Source organism: Macaca nemestrina, chromosome 9 (genome assembly GCF_043159975.1).
Source record: "Macaca nemestrina isolate mMacNem1 chromosome 9, mMacNem.hap1, whole genome shotgun sequence".
NCBI classification, from domain to species: domain Eukaryota; kingdom Metazoa; phylum Chordata; class Mammalia; order Primates; family Cercopithecidae; genus Macaca; species Macaca nemestrina.
Window position 1 is genome coordinate 67170709 of NC_092133.1, and position 12211 is coordinate 67182919.

A 12211-nucleotide genomic window follows, 5' to 3' on the forward strand; every position below is an offset into this window, starting at 1 on the left:
AAGATTGGAGGCAGGAGAGTGTGTGCGCCTGCTTTATAGAGTGGGAGTGTGTGCTCATGCATGATGGGGAGGCTGTCACTAACTTGGCCAGGGATGGCTGCCATTTTAAGCAGAACCAGATTTGCTGGCATGAATTGTTTAAATGATGGTAGACACAAGCGCTGCAGGGAGATCCTCCCAGCCTAAATTAAAGAAGTCAACAGAGGGAAAAAATCCTGGGCCATCTTGCTCCACACCTCCCTCCCCTGTCCCAAGCCTTCTGTCATCTGTGGGAATTTCAGTGCCTCACTGACACCTGAATAACAATCTTTTGTCATCCTGGAAGGCACCATTATGGTACCAAAGGACAACTGGGGAGCATTGGTTCCCTCCCCAGCTCCACAGAAACTTGTTCTTCATCAGCCTCCTTAAGCCATCCCAGACAACCCACATGCTTAATACAACTATCATGCCTTCTATCTGGGCAAAGTGCCATGTGTCTGTAGACACAGCTACTCGGGAGGCTAAGACAGGAAGATCGCTCAAGCCCAGGCATTTGAGGCTGTAGTGAGCTATGATCATGGCTGTGAATAGCCACTACACTCCAGCCTGGGCAACATATTGAGACCTGGTTTCTAAATAAGCAAACAAAAATTGTGCTTTCTCTGCAAACGGAGTGTCTAGGGAAGTACTTCTTACTTTCTTGTGGATTAAGATCATCTGGGGACCTTGTTAAGCTGTAGATTCTGATTCAGGAGGTCTGGAGTGGGGCCCCAAGAACATGCATTTATAAAAAGCTCTCAGGTAAAGCCAGTGTCGCTCTCAGGGAAATCACACTTTCAGAATGGAAGCTCCAGACAGCCCTCCTCTGCCTCTGACCAGCCAGCTAAGTGCCTTCTAATGTCATTCTGCTGTCAGAGAGAGTGTGGGGTAGGAGAGCAGGGTGGTCTGAAGTCTCTCTCTCTCTCTATCTGTCTCTCTCTCTATCTGTCTCTCTCTCTCTCTCTCTCTCACACACACACACACACACACACACACACACACACACACACACACACACAAACAGCTGCATGGGCTCACAGAGTTGCAAACCCAGACCCATGTTCTAGGCTGGGCTCTGCCAGGAACTGCCAGGAGTCACATCTCTCTCTGGACCTCAGTTTCCTCATGTGTATTCTCTGGGGTGGAGCTGGCGAATAGTTGAAGATCCCTCTAGCTCTACCATTTTTTGATACTAATTAACCAACAAGCATATTTGAGGTTCTCCCTACAAAGCCTGAAGCCTTGACTTCCCATCCAAACTCCCATGCAAACTCCACCCCATCACGGCTGTGTGTCTTTGGGAGGATCATTTCCTTCTTTGGTCTTGGTGTCCTTGTTTACAAGTTGAGGGATGATAAGAGTCACCTGATCTGGGCAAGTCAGGCCATAAATAAGGCTTGTATGTAAAGGTGCCTAGCATAGTTCTTGGCAGAGTAAGGATCCGTTCAATATGATTGAATCGGTTTGTGCATCTGGGAAGAATGAGCAGACTGCATACTGTGTATTAGGGTGTAGGAAGGAATCAGATGTGACCCTTCCCTCTAGTCATCTGGGTACACAGATTCTAGATTAAAGGATGTGGGGGTGGTAACTAACAAGGAGACGGAGACGAGGTGTGCAGTTCCTGGGGGATCTGATGAAGAATTAAAGCAGAAGGGTAGGAGATGGAGAATGGGAAGGCATGCCTGAAACCCTAAAGCAACTCTTGATGAGTAGGCAATGGCAGGAGGCCCCAGAACATTTTCTGACCCTTAAACACTGAGAATGCATGTCTGCTGGGGAACAGCAGTGAGAGGGGTAAGGGCATGGGGGTGTTCATGCCTGAGTTGGGGGCTCTGGATGGTAGAGACGTCTGGGAGTTCTGACGGAATGGGGGTGAGGAGGCCTAAAGATAACCTGTTCATAGTCTTTCAGGGCCTTAACCATTCTGGCGGGGGAATTGGGAAGTGCTGTTGGGGTACGCAGAGGAGGGCAGCTGTGATAGTACATTTCATCCCGAAAGCACTACATGATGATAATGACAGTAGTGATGATGATGCCCTAATTTTAGTGTCATGGCAACATTTTCCAAGGGGATGGAATTGGGTACCCTTATTAGTGTCATTTTTGTCTGAGAGATTTCAAGAGTCTATCTAGGTGTCATTTTAAGATCTATTGGAAAAAAAAGTCTTGAATGCAGGTCACTGGCCAGTTGGTTCCATGTAACTGCACTGCCTTCTGCTTCCGCTAAAGCCATGTTATGACAACGTGGACAAGTCATGGGAAACCTATTTGAGACTTAGTTTTTTCTTTTTCTTTTTGGAGCTGGGAGTCTCACTATGTTGCTCAGGCTGATCTAGAACTGCTGGGCTCAGACAACCCTCTCGCCTCAGCGTTCCAAAGTGCTGGGATTACCGAGGTAAGCCACTGCACCCAGCTGAGACTTAGTTTTTTCATCTGGAAATGAAGGTGACCTTTGTGATCCCAGTGGCCCCTTGCACTTGTGTATAAGGAGATTCCCAGCACTGTTCATGAAAGTAGTGATGGCAGAGTAGCCTCTGGGGCGCGGGGGGAGGGGGGGCGTGGTGGAGGGGAGGATGAGGATGGGATTTCCATTAAATGAGTTTCCATGTTGCTTTTCTTCAGGCACCACTGACCTCGATGGAAAAATGAAGTCCCCGGCCCAGGAAAGAGACCCAACTCTGTGGCTGTTTTGGATTAGTTTGTACAATGCCCTGCAGCCTTACTTTCTCAGGAGGTTCCAAGTGACCAAATGTGACCAGGAAGTTTTTTGTTAAAGGCAGTCTGGAAGAGAAGTTGTGACTGTCGGCATCCCACAGCCGCCCCAGGACGGCCTGGTTGAGACATTCACTGGAGGGCCTGGGTGCAGCCCGCTGCCTGGCCAGTAGGCGGCGCGCACACGCCGTGGGGCCCGGGTCCGGGCGTGCGCGCGGCTGGTGGCAGCGGGGCCGCGCACGCCAGGGTCCGGGAGCCGGGCCGGTGCCCCCGGAGCCATTTCCGGGAGGGGCGAGGCCGGCGGCTGCCGGGCCTCCAATCTCGGCGGCGGCGGCGGCAATAGTGGATTCTGGTTCTCGCGGCCTGCGAGTCTGTCGCGCGCTGAGGGAGACGCGGGAGGTGAAGCCGGCCGGGTGCTCGAGGGAAGGAGACGGGAAGCTGGTTCCGGCGTGAGGAGGTGGAGGGGCCGCCGCGAGCTCCGGGGGGCGGTGAGGGTCGGGACGGAGGCGCCGCGGGGTGAGGAGAGGGCAGGGGCCGGGTGAGCCGGGGGCGCGCAGAGGCGGAGTAGGGGCGGCTGCGGCCGGGGCGGGGGCGGGCTGAAGGCGTGGGCACCTGCAGCCGAGGTCCAAGCGAGTGGACGGCGGGCGGGCGCGGGGCCGCGGTGGGGCGAGTCTGGAGCCCACGCCTGCCGCGGGGTAGGAGTGGGCGTGGGCGGCCAGGATTTGCTGGTCCTCCGACGGGACGGGAAGGCTGTGAGGAGGGAGGGGGGACAACGAGAGCGAGGCCGTGCTGCTTCTAAAGGGAGTGCGAGGAGGCAGGACCCTGGCACCCTCGGCACCTTCAGCCCGGGTTAGGTGGCCTGGGCTGGGCTCCGCACCCCCGTCGCGCGCAGACGGGGCGTTTCCCCTAGTTTCCACCTGGGTGGAATGCTTTGTGGGAGTCTGGGTCTGGATTAGTTTCATCAACTGTGGGAGGGAAACCTAGTTGCAGCAGGATTTTGATTCGCTGGTTTGGGGTGCTGGGGGTGGAGTGTGATATCTGGGAGTGAAATCTGAGCCTTCAAAGGAGGGAGAGAACCATAACTTGGCTGCTCTGGCGAATCTAGGCGGGCCGGCGAGACAGTTTAAAGCTCTAGACGTAAACAAACCTGGTTCCCTTTTACAGAGTCTGAAGAAGGGGAGCACGGAGAGGAGGCTGGAAGAGGAAGATGCCTAGTACAGACCTTCTGATGTTGGTGAGCCTTTTGCAGACATCCTCCTGGTTCGAAGGCACTTGTCTCCGTTTTTTTTTTTTTTAGTCCAAAGGATCCCAGTGTGTAGATTTCACCTCTGATGCTTACTTTTGGTAGCTGAGCATTTCTACCACCTTTTATTTTGTTTTGTTTTGTTTTGTTTTTTTGGAGACGAATTCCCACTCTGTTGCCCAGGCTGGGGTGCAGTGGCATGATCTCAGCTCACCACAACACCTGCCTCCTGGGTTCAAGCGATTCTTCTGCCTCAACCTCCCAAGTAGCTGGGATTACAGGCGCACGCCACCACACCGAGCTAATTTTTGTATTTTTAGTAGAGACAGGGTTCTCCATGTTGGCCAGGCTGATCTTGAACTCCTGACCTGTGGTGATCCACCTGCCTTGGCCTCTTGAAGTGCTGGGATTCCAGGCGGGAGCCACCGCGCCTGGCCAACCACCTTTTATTTTGGATGAATGATCAGGATGAATAAATAGCTGAATTAAATATATCAATACAGTATATGTAGAACTTAAATTATTGAAGAGTCTTTTTCAAAATTATTGTTTTTTTAATGAGACGGGGTCTTGCTATGTTCCTCAGACTGGAGTGCAGTGGCTGTTTACAGGGATAATCATAGCTCACTGTAGCCTGGAACTCCCATTTCAAGTGATCCTCTTGCTTCAGCCTCTGGAATAGCTAGGACTAGGAGTACAAGTCACCTCTCCTGGCTTTCTTTTTCATAATTCTTGCAGTTTTAATCCCTCCCTTCCCATACTACCAGAGCAGTTTTGAAACCTCTATTATTACGTTTTATCAGGGTCTGCCATATATTGGTTTATCTGAGTGTTTGTCTTCCAGATTAGAGTTATGGTTCCTCAGTAGGCAGATAAGCATGTCTTCTTTGTTTAGAGATGTATAAACACCTAGCATGGTGCTCTGAATATAGTAAGTGTTTAACAAATGCTTGTTGGATTGAACCAGTCTGAATTTAAGTTCTTTTGTTGGGCAGAGAGGTATGCCTGCTTTAGAGCTGTTTCCTCTACTCCTGAGATCTTTCTGTGCTGTTTTACTGAGCAGGGAGGAATAGCGTTGCTAAGTGCGTTTACCAAAATGACATTTTATTTTTGGGACTTTTATGATTCCTTACGGGCTTTTTAGTGTGCGAGTTGTGGGGAGTTTATAGCTTTGAAATGGTGGTATAGATAGTGTCCGGGTTTAGTTTATTTTTTATCTTTTATTTTTTTGAGATGGAGTTTCGCTCTTGTTGCCCAGGCTGGGGTGCAATGGCACAATCTCAGCTCACTGCAACCTCCACCTCCTGGGTTCTCCTGCCTCAGCCTCCGGGTAGCTGGAATTATAGGCGCACACTACCATGCATGGGTAATTTTTGTGTTTTTAGTAGAGATGGGGTTTCGCCATGTTAGCCAGGCTGATCTCAAACTCCTAACCTCAGGTGATCCACCTGCCTCGGTCTCCCAAAGTGCTGGAATTACTTACAGGCGTGAGCCGCCATGCCCAGCCAAGTTTGTTTGTTTTTGTCACTTCTCTGAGTGCAAAATCAGTGGTTTAAAAACAGTTCATTTCTCTCTTTTTATCTCACTATCCCAGAGGGTGGGTTGGTGTCACTGGGAAACTGACAAAAACTGGTAGTGAGATTCCCTTATACTGGGTACTGACATCGTAGTGGCGTTACCTATAAGGTCTGCAGGGTGGATAAAGAAGAGAGAAACTAAGTTTTGATCCATTGTGATTTGAGGCAGGGAACTAGGATAATTTTAGGTAGTATGTGAGAGACATAGATGAATACTTAGGTTATCCACAGATCCCCATGAAAAGTTCATCTAAGATAGTTTCTTGCCCCAAATTTCATGGATTTTTCAGTTTTAATTAATACCCTTATATAACTTAGAATTCTTACTAAAAGACCACTATGTTAGAAATACTGGAAACTATAAGTAAGCAAAAGGAAAGGGGATTTGGTAATTTCCCCTATCTCCTACATCCCCTTCATTCCCCTCTACCCTGTGCAATAATTTATCACCCAGAAAAAACCGCTGTGAGCCTCCTGGAAGGTTAATGCAGAGTGACTTGTGGCAATTGACAGTTTCTGTTTATCCTCTTACAGAAGGATATGTTTATGTAAATTGTAGGTTTTAAACATAAGATATTTCCCCATGCACAGAGATATGCTTATTACTTCTAGGGTCTATGCATTTACTTTAACAGTCAGAACGATGACTGCTTTTACTCGGAATATTAACTTTGGAATCATTTTTGTTTTGAGGTATTTCTCTAGCTGTTGCCACCACCTTTCACCTCCTCACCTGTTAATTTAGAATGTTTAGGAGTGTTGCTTTGCTTGTTGCTGTAAGGAATTAATCCACATAGATGTGAGTGACCCTAGGCAATCATCACTTTCTGAAGACAACATACGTGTTGCATGAAGTGCTTTCACTGGAAAAGTTGTCATTCATTCCTTGACTGTAATGTATAATACTATTTGGAACTAAATGGTAAATAACCAATAACCAAGGCTGGGTTTTCAGTGGCACACTAAATCATCATTCTATGAGGTGTTTCTCTAACTTATATGATATGTAATACACATTCTTGGCCCTCCAACTGGGAAGGAAGGACCTAAGTGAATGAAAAAATAACCTCAGTGCAGTGCAGCATCTCAGAATTAGAAATAATCTTAGAAGTCATGTGATGCAGCTTCTTTTTGTTTTTTAGAAACAAGGTCTCATTCTGATGCCCAGGCTGGAGTGCAGTGGCATGATCTCAGCTTACTGCATCCTTGATCTCTGAGGCTCAGATGATTGTTCCACCTCAGCTTCCTGAGTAGCTGGGAAAACAGGCACACGCCACCATGCCCAGCTGATTTTTGTATTTTTTTGTAGAGATGGTAGTTCGCCATGTTGCCCAGGCTGGTATCTAATTCCTGGGCTCAAGGGATCCACCCGCCTGCCTTGGCCTCCCAAAATGCTGGGATTACAGGCATGAGCCACTGCACCTGGCCTGTGGAGCAGCTTATATTATACGTGAATCTGTTGAAGAGTGTCTCTGATAAATGGATATCCAGTCTCTCATCTTTTCTGCTAATGGAATAAGTGAGCAAAAGCTAGGAAACAATGCACGGTGGATTCAGGAATAGTAATGTTAACTCTGATAGCTAACATTTATTGAGTGTGTATTACATGTTAAGTGTAGGAATACTGTACTTACTTATTTTTCACAAAAACCTTTGGCATCATTCTTTTACAGGTGAAAAACTCGGCCTGTAGAGGGTAATCACAGCAGTTGAGTGGTGGAGCCAAGTTTGACCTCAGTTGGTCTGACTTCAGATCCCTCCCTCTTGCCTACTTTGTGTCCTTACCCCTGGTAAGGGTAGAGGTTGCTGACCATTAAGACTGATGGGAGAGGGTCTGTGTGGAGCAGATGGGGTAGGATAGCTCCGCCCTCTAGGGGGCACTTTGGGAGTGGGGGACTGCGGGAGGAGGGAATCTTTTTTCTTCTAGTGTAGTCTTGTCTGAAAATACATGTTTTATTATTAACTCTTGTTTATTGGGTCAGGCGTGGTGGCTCATGCCTGTAATCCCAGCACTTTGGGAGGCTGTGGCGGGCAGAGCACTTGAGGCCAGGTGTTCTAGACCAGCCTGGCCAACATGGCGAAACTCTGTCTCTATTAAAAATACAAAAATTAGCTGGGCATGGTGGCACACGCTTGTAATCCTGGCTACTCGGGAGGCTGGGGCTAGAGAATTGCTTGAACCCAGGCGGTGGAGGTTGCAGTGAGCTGAGGCTGCACCACTACACTCCAGCCTGGGCGACAGAGCAAGACTGTCTCAAAAAAAAAAAAAAAATTGTGTTTTATTTTCCTTTGTGTCTCATTTAACGAATTATATTGAAATTTTAAAATTTGTGTCTGCAGATATAGTATTATAATCTTTAAATGCTATTTCAGAATAGCAAAAGGGCATTACAGAATATTTGTTATAAAAAAAGGACTTTGGGTCATAGGGTTGAAAACTACTTGTGTGGACAGTATGCTGTGAGAGAAGACCTGGAGATGACCTGGAGTCCACATATACCAAGCCTTGAATCCAGACTGACGGGCTCAGGCTATCAGCCCTCAGTGTGTTCCTGCCCTCAATTTTGTCCTCATTTGATTAGTATCGTTTGCTTGCCTTTTTCCATTTGCTGTATGTGGGATGTCATAGACTGCAATACTTTCCACCTGTGTCTCATAGAGAATAAAATGAATATGTTCTTCTGCTGAGAGTTGTGATGATGTCAGAGGGAATTCAAGTCAGGTAGCTTTGTAGCAGCCTTTCTCCCCACTTGGCAACCATTCTTTTTATTCATACTCTCTTCCTTGGTGCTAGAGGGTGGTATCACTTTACAAGTTGCCAAATATTTGTAGTTTTTAAGAAAAACGTACTTTATAAAACCAGTCTACCCCTTAGGTGGCTTTTTTCTTGTCCCTTCGGAAAATGATGAGTAAATTAGCTGGTATTCATAGATGAATCAAGATGAGCATGTGCAGCCTGGTAGTGCTAGGTGGTGTTTGAATGATAATTACTTATCTAGGGCAGTGGTTCTTGACCAGGGGCGATTGCCTTCTGGGTGACATTTGACAATGTCTAGAGACAGTTTGGGTTGTCACACCTGAAGGGTTCTGCTGGCATCTGGTGGGTAGAGGCTAGGGATGCAGCTAAACATCCTACAATGCAGAGTTTCCCGCAAACAAGAATTATCTGGCCTAGAATGTCAATAGTGGTGAGAAACTGGTCTGAAGTTTCTTACCATAGATACCTGGATATCTGTGTAGTCTATGCTTTCATATGGCTGGGGGAATGATTCCCTTTTTGGAGGTTAACATGTCTCTTATTGTCTCACTTGGGGTTATTTTGCCCATGGGTCAAGCCCTGCTGCTCAGGAATATATATTGGAGATGGTGCAGCATGATCTTCTATAGCAGTGCAGAATTCTTTTTTGTTGTTGTTTGTTTTTGTTTTGAGATTTGTTTTGAGACGGAGTCTCGCTCTGTCGCCCAGGCTGGAGTGCAGTGGCGTGATCTCGGCTCACTGCAAGCTCCGCCTCCTGGGTTCACGCCATTCTCCTGCCTCAGTCTCCCGAGTAGCTGGGACTACAGGCGCCCGCCACCACGCCCAGCTAATTTTTTTGTTTTTTGTTTTTTTCTAGTAGAGATGCAGTTTCACCGTGTTAGCCAGTATGGTCTTGATCTTTTGACCTCGTGATCCGCCCGCCTCGGCCTCCCAAAGTGCTGGCATTACAGGCGTGAGCCACTGTGCCTGGCCAGCAGTACAGAATTCTTAAGAAATGCTTTCCTTTGCAACATTTCTGCACCACTCTTTTCTTGATTTGCAAACAGCAAGCTTCCCTCAGTTTTGTTTTTGGGATTCAAAAATTGAATCTTTCCAGGTCCCTGAGCATCTTTATCTGTGACCCTTGAATCTTTTTCAGGGATGCTTTCTTTCTGAATCTCAAATGGGATTTAAGCAATAAACTGAAAGATTGACCTTAGTAGCTCTGTTCTATTATTTGAGCCTTGTGTCTTGTTTGTAGGATTTGGTAGAAGAAAGGGAAAATTCATTGGGATTGTTGATAGGACGTTAAAAAATTTGTTGACATTTGAGTGGCCATTGCAGGGTGAGCACTGTATTTGGCATTCTCCCAATGTTGTAAATGAAACAGATCTATAATCATTTCCACAGCCTTTGGTTTAAAGGAAAAGGGAGTTATAAACAGAATCCGAATCCCAGTATTTGACTTAGCTTTTCAGTCTATGTGTCAGGAATTTTTAGTAGTATTTACCTTCTTAATTAGGTTTTATACAATGTAATATTATATACAGTTTGTGCACATTGGTGGCAGAATTGAGAATCAGCCTGGGTTTAAGAATTTCCATAGGGAATTGATGTGAATCAGTCTGTATGCGTAAACGTACAGAACCAAGTTACTGAGAGAAAACCATGCTGTGGGGAAAGGGGAGATAGGGGCCCTCTGAGAAGATGGAATAGTGAAGACTGCGAGTAGTTTGTGGATATATCAGTCATATCTTGGCATAATCCAACAGCGTACTAAGGGATCAAGGCACTATTTACAAGGCTGAGCAGATTTAAGGAAAACATCTAGGTGAAACATCTAGGGGCTTGCTAGCAACAGGAGAGCCATTATCGCTCTTTTTTTTTTTTTTTTTGAGATGGAGTCTTGCTTTGTCACCCAGGCTACAGTGCAATGGCTCAATCTTCGTTCACTGCAACCTCCGCCTCCCGGGTTCAAATGCTTCTCCTGCCTCAGCCTCCCGAGTAGTTGGGATTACACTCTTAAGCCTGTGAGAGGGCAAGGAAGGGAGTAGTTTCTGGAACTTCTAGAGAGTTGAAATGAAGGAGAAGGTAACCTGTAGGAATGCCAGCCAGTGACCCAGCAGGAAAGGAATCAAGGGGAATAAATACTGGAAACTCTTTTCCTACCCTCTGATCTCCTGCTGTAGCCTCCCATTGGTCTAACACAACTGGAAACCAGAGGTTAAGGAGTCTGGTTGATTTAATTTAGAGGGTGGCATCTGCAGGCACATAGCCGAGCTGGAAAACGCTGGATGGAGGATCTGGAGGAGGAGGTCATCTGGAGGGGAGAACACCCAGCATGCTGGAGTTGAGGTCAAATTTGTCTTAAAAGGCACAAGTGAGGAGATAATTCTTGAACAGAATGTTGAAGGCGGATAGGATATGGATTATTATAGAAAGGGAATGTTCCCACTGATTTTAACAGGACAGATTCAGAGGCACACAGTTGCCACAGCTTTGGCAAGCCCAGAGCTGCTTTGTTCCAGTAGTAGCCTTAGAATCTTAATTGCCTGAAGGGCCTTTAGAAGTCCTGCAGCCCAGCTTTCTTGCTGCCTAGGGATCCCTCTACAATGCCCTGTCAGGAGTGAGGGCTACATACTTTCTCAGGGAGTTCTTTCCACTGTTGGACAGCTTTAAGTTTTAGAAAAGTTTTCGTGTGTCCAGATCACTGAATGCATCAGCTAGAATTAGGTTTGAGTGTATATAACAGAAAAACCTAAAGTAATAGAGATTTTTTAGAAGATACAAATATATTTCTTTAAGAGAAAACTGTCCCAGCGTGGTGTCTCAAGCTTGTAATCCCAACACTTCGGGAGGCCAAAGTGGGCGGATCACTTGAGGCCAGGAGGTCAAGATCAGCCTGGGCAACGTGGTGAAACTCCGTCTTTACTAAAAATACAAAAATTAGCCGGGTGTGGTGGTGGGCACCAGTAATCCCAACTACTCAGGAGGCTGAGGCATGAGAATCGCTTAAACCTGGGAGGTGGAGGTTGCAGTGAACCGAGGTCACGCTACTGCACTCCAGCCTGGGCAACAGAGTGAGACTCTGTCTCAAAAAAATTACAACACAGTACAATACAATACAGCACAACAATACAGTACTACAATACAATAGAATACAATGCAGTACCAATACAGTTCCATGCCATGCCATGCCATGCCACGCCACGCCTTGCCACGCCATGCCGATAAGGCCATTCCTGGGTCTTTGAGGCACCAGGCTGCTTCTGTCTTGTCATTCTGCTATCAGTAGTACATCACCTCCGGGGCCAGGGTAGCTGCCTGGGGTTCCACCTGTCAGCTTCGTGTTTCATTCGTGAAGAGGAAGAGGAAAGGGAAAAAGAAGGGCTTGCCCTCCATTTTAATTAAAGAAGGGCTTGCTCTCCATTTTAATTAAAACTTATTTTGGAATTTATTATGTGTACAGAAGAGTATAGAAAGCACATATCTACATTTTAATGAACAATAATAAAACAACGATACCAGATTAGGAAATAAATCATTTATCTCTAACTCTGTACGCTCCACCCTGTTACAGATTCTTTCTTTCTTCCCCTCTTGGGATAACCCTGTCCTGACTTTTATAATTATTCCCTTGCCTTTTTAAAAATAGTTTTAACCACCTGTGTATGCATCATAAGTTTAGTTTGTTTTTTTTAAACTTGATGTAAATGGATGCGTATGTATTTTTATTTTTGTGATTTTTCTGTGTTGCTCAGTATTCATGAGATCCATGTTATTGCATGTAGTTTAAGTTCATTTTTATTGCTGTATATATAGTATTTTATTGTGTGACTAAACTGCAGTTATTTATCCATTTGGCTTTTAATTCATATTTGGGTTGTTTCCAATTTGAGGCTTTTTCAAACATTACTG

The 12211-nt window shown here is 46.3% G+C and overlaps 1 protein-coding gene across 5 annotated transcripts in view; it reads left to right on the forward strand.

The window, feature by feature from the left end:
• Positions 1-12211, forward strand: part of LOC105466064 (sphingosine-1-phosphate lyase 1) — an 85437-nt gene that overhangs the window by 20407 nt on the left and 52819 nt on the right. Inside the window, exons 1-2 of one of the 5 annotated variants that reach the window (XM_011714924.3) lie at positions 3004-3224; positions 3901-3970. The exons of 1 other annotated variant lie outside the window; for it this stretch is intronic. In XM_011714924.3, the coding sequence (XP_011713226.2) occupies positions 3944-3970 (27 nt within the window). In that variant the 5' untranslated portion in view covers positions 3004-3224; positions 3901-3943. Of the gene's footprint in view, positions 1-3003; positions 3225-3900; positions 3971-12211 lie in introns of those variants that run through there. 3 more of the 5 variants (XM_011714923.3, XM_011714925.3, XM_071069709.1) reach the window with 3 other exon arrangements.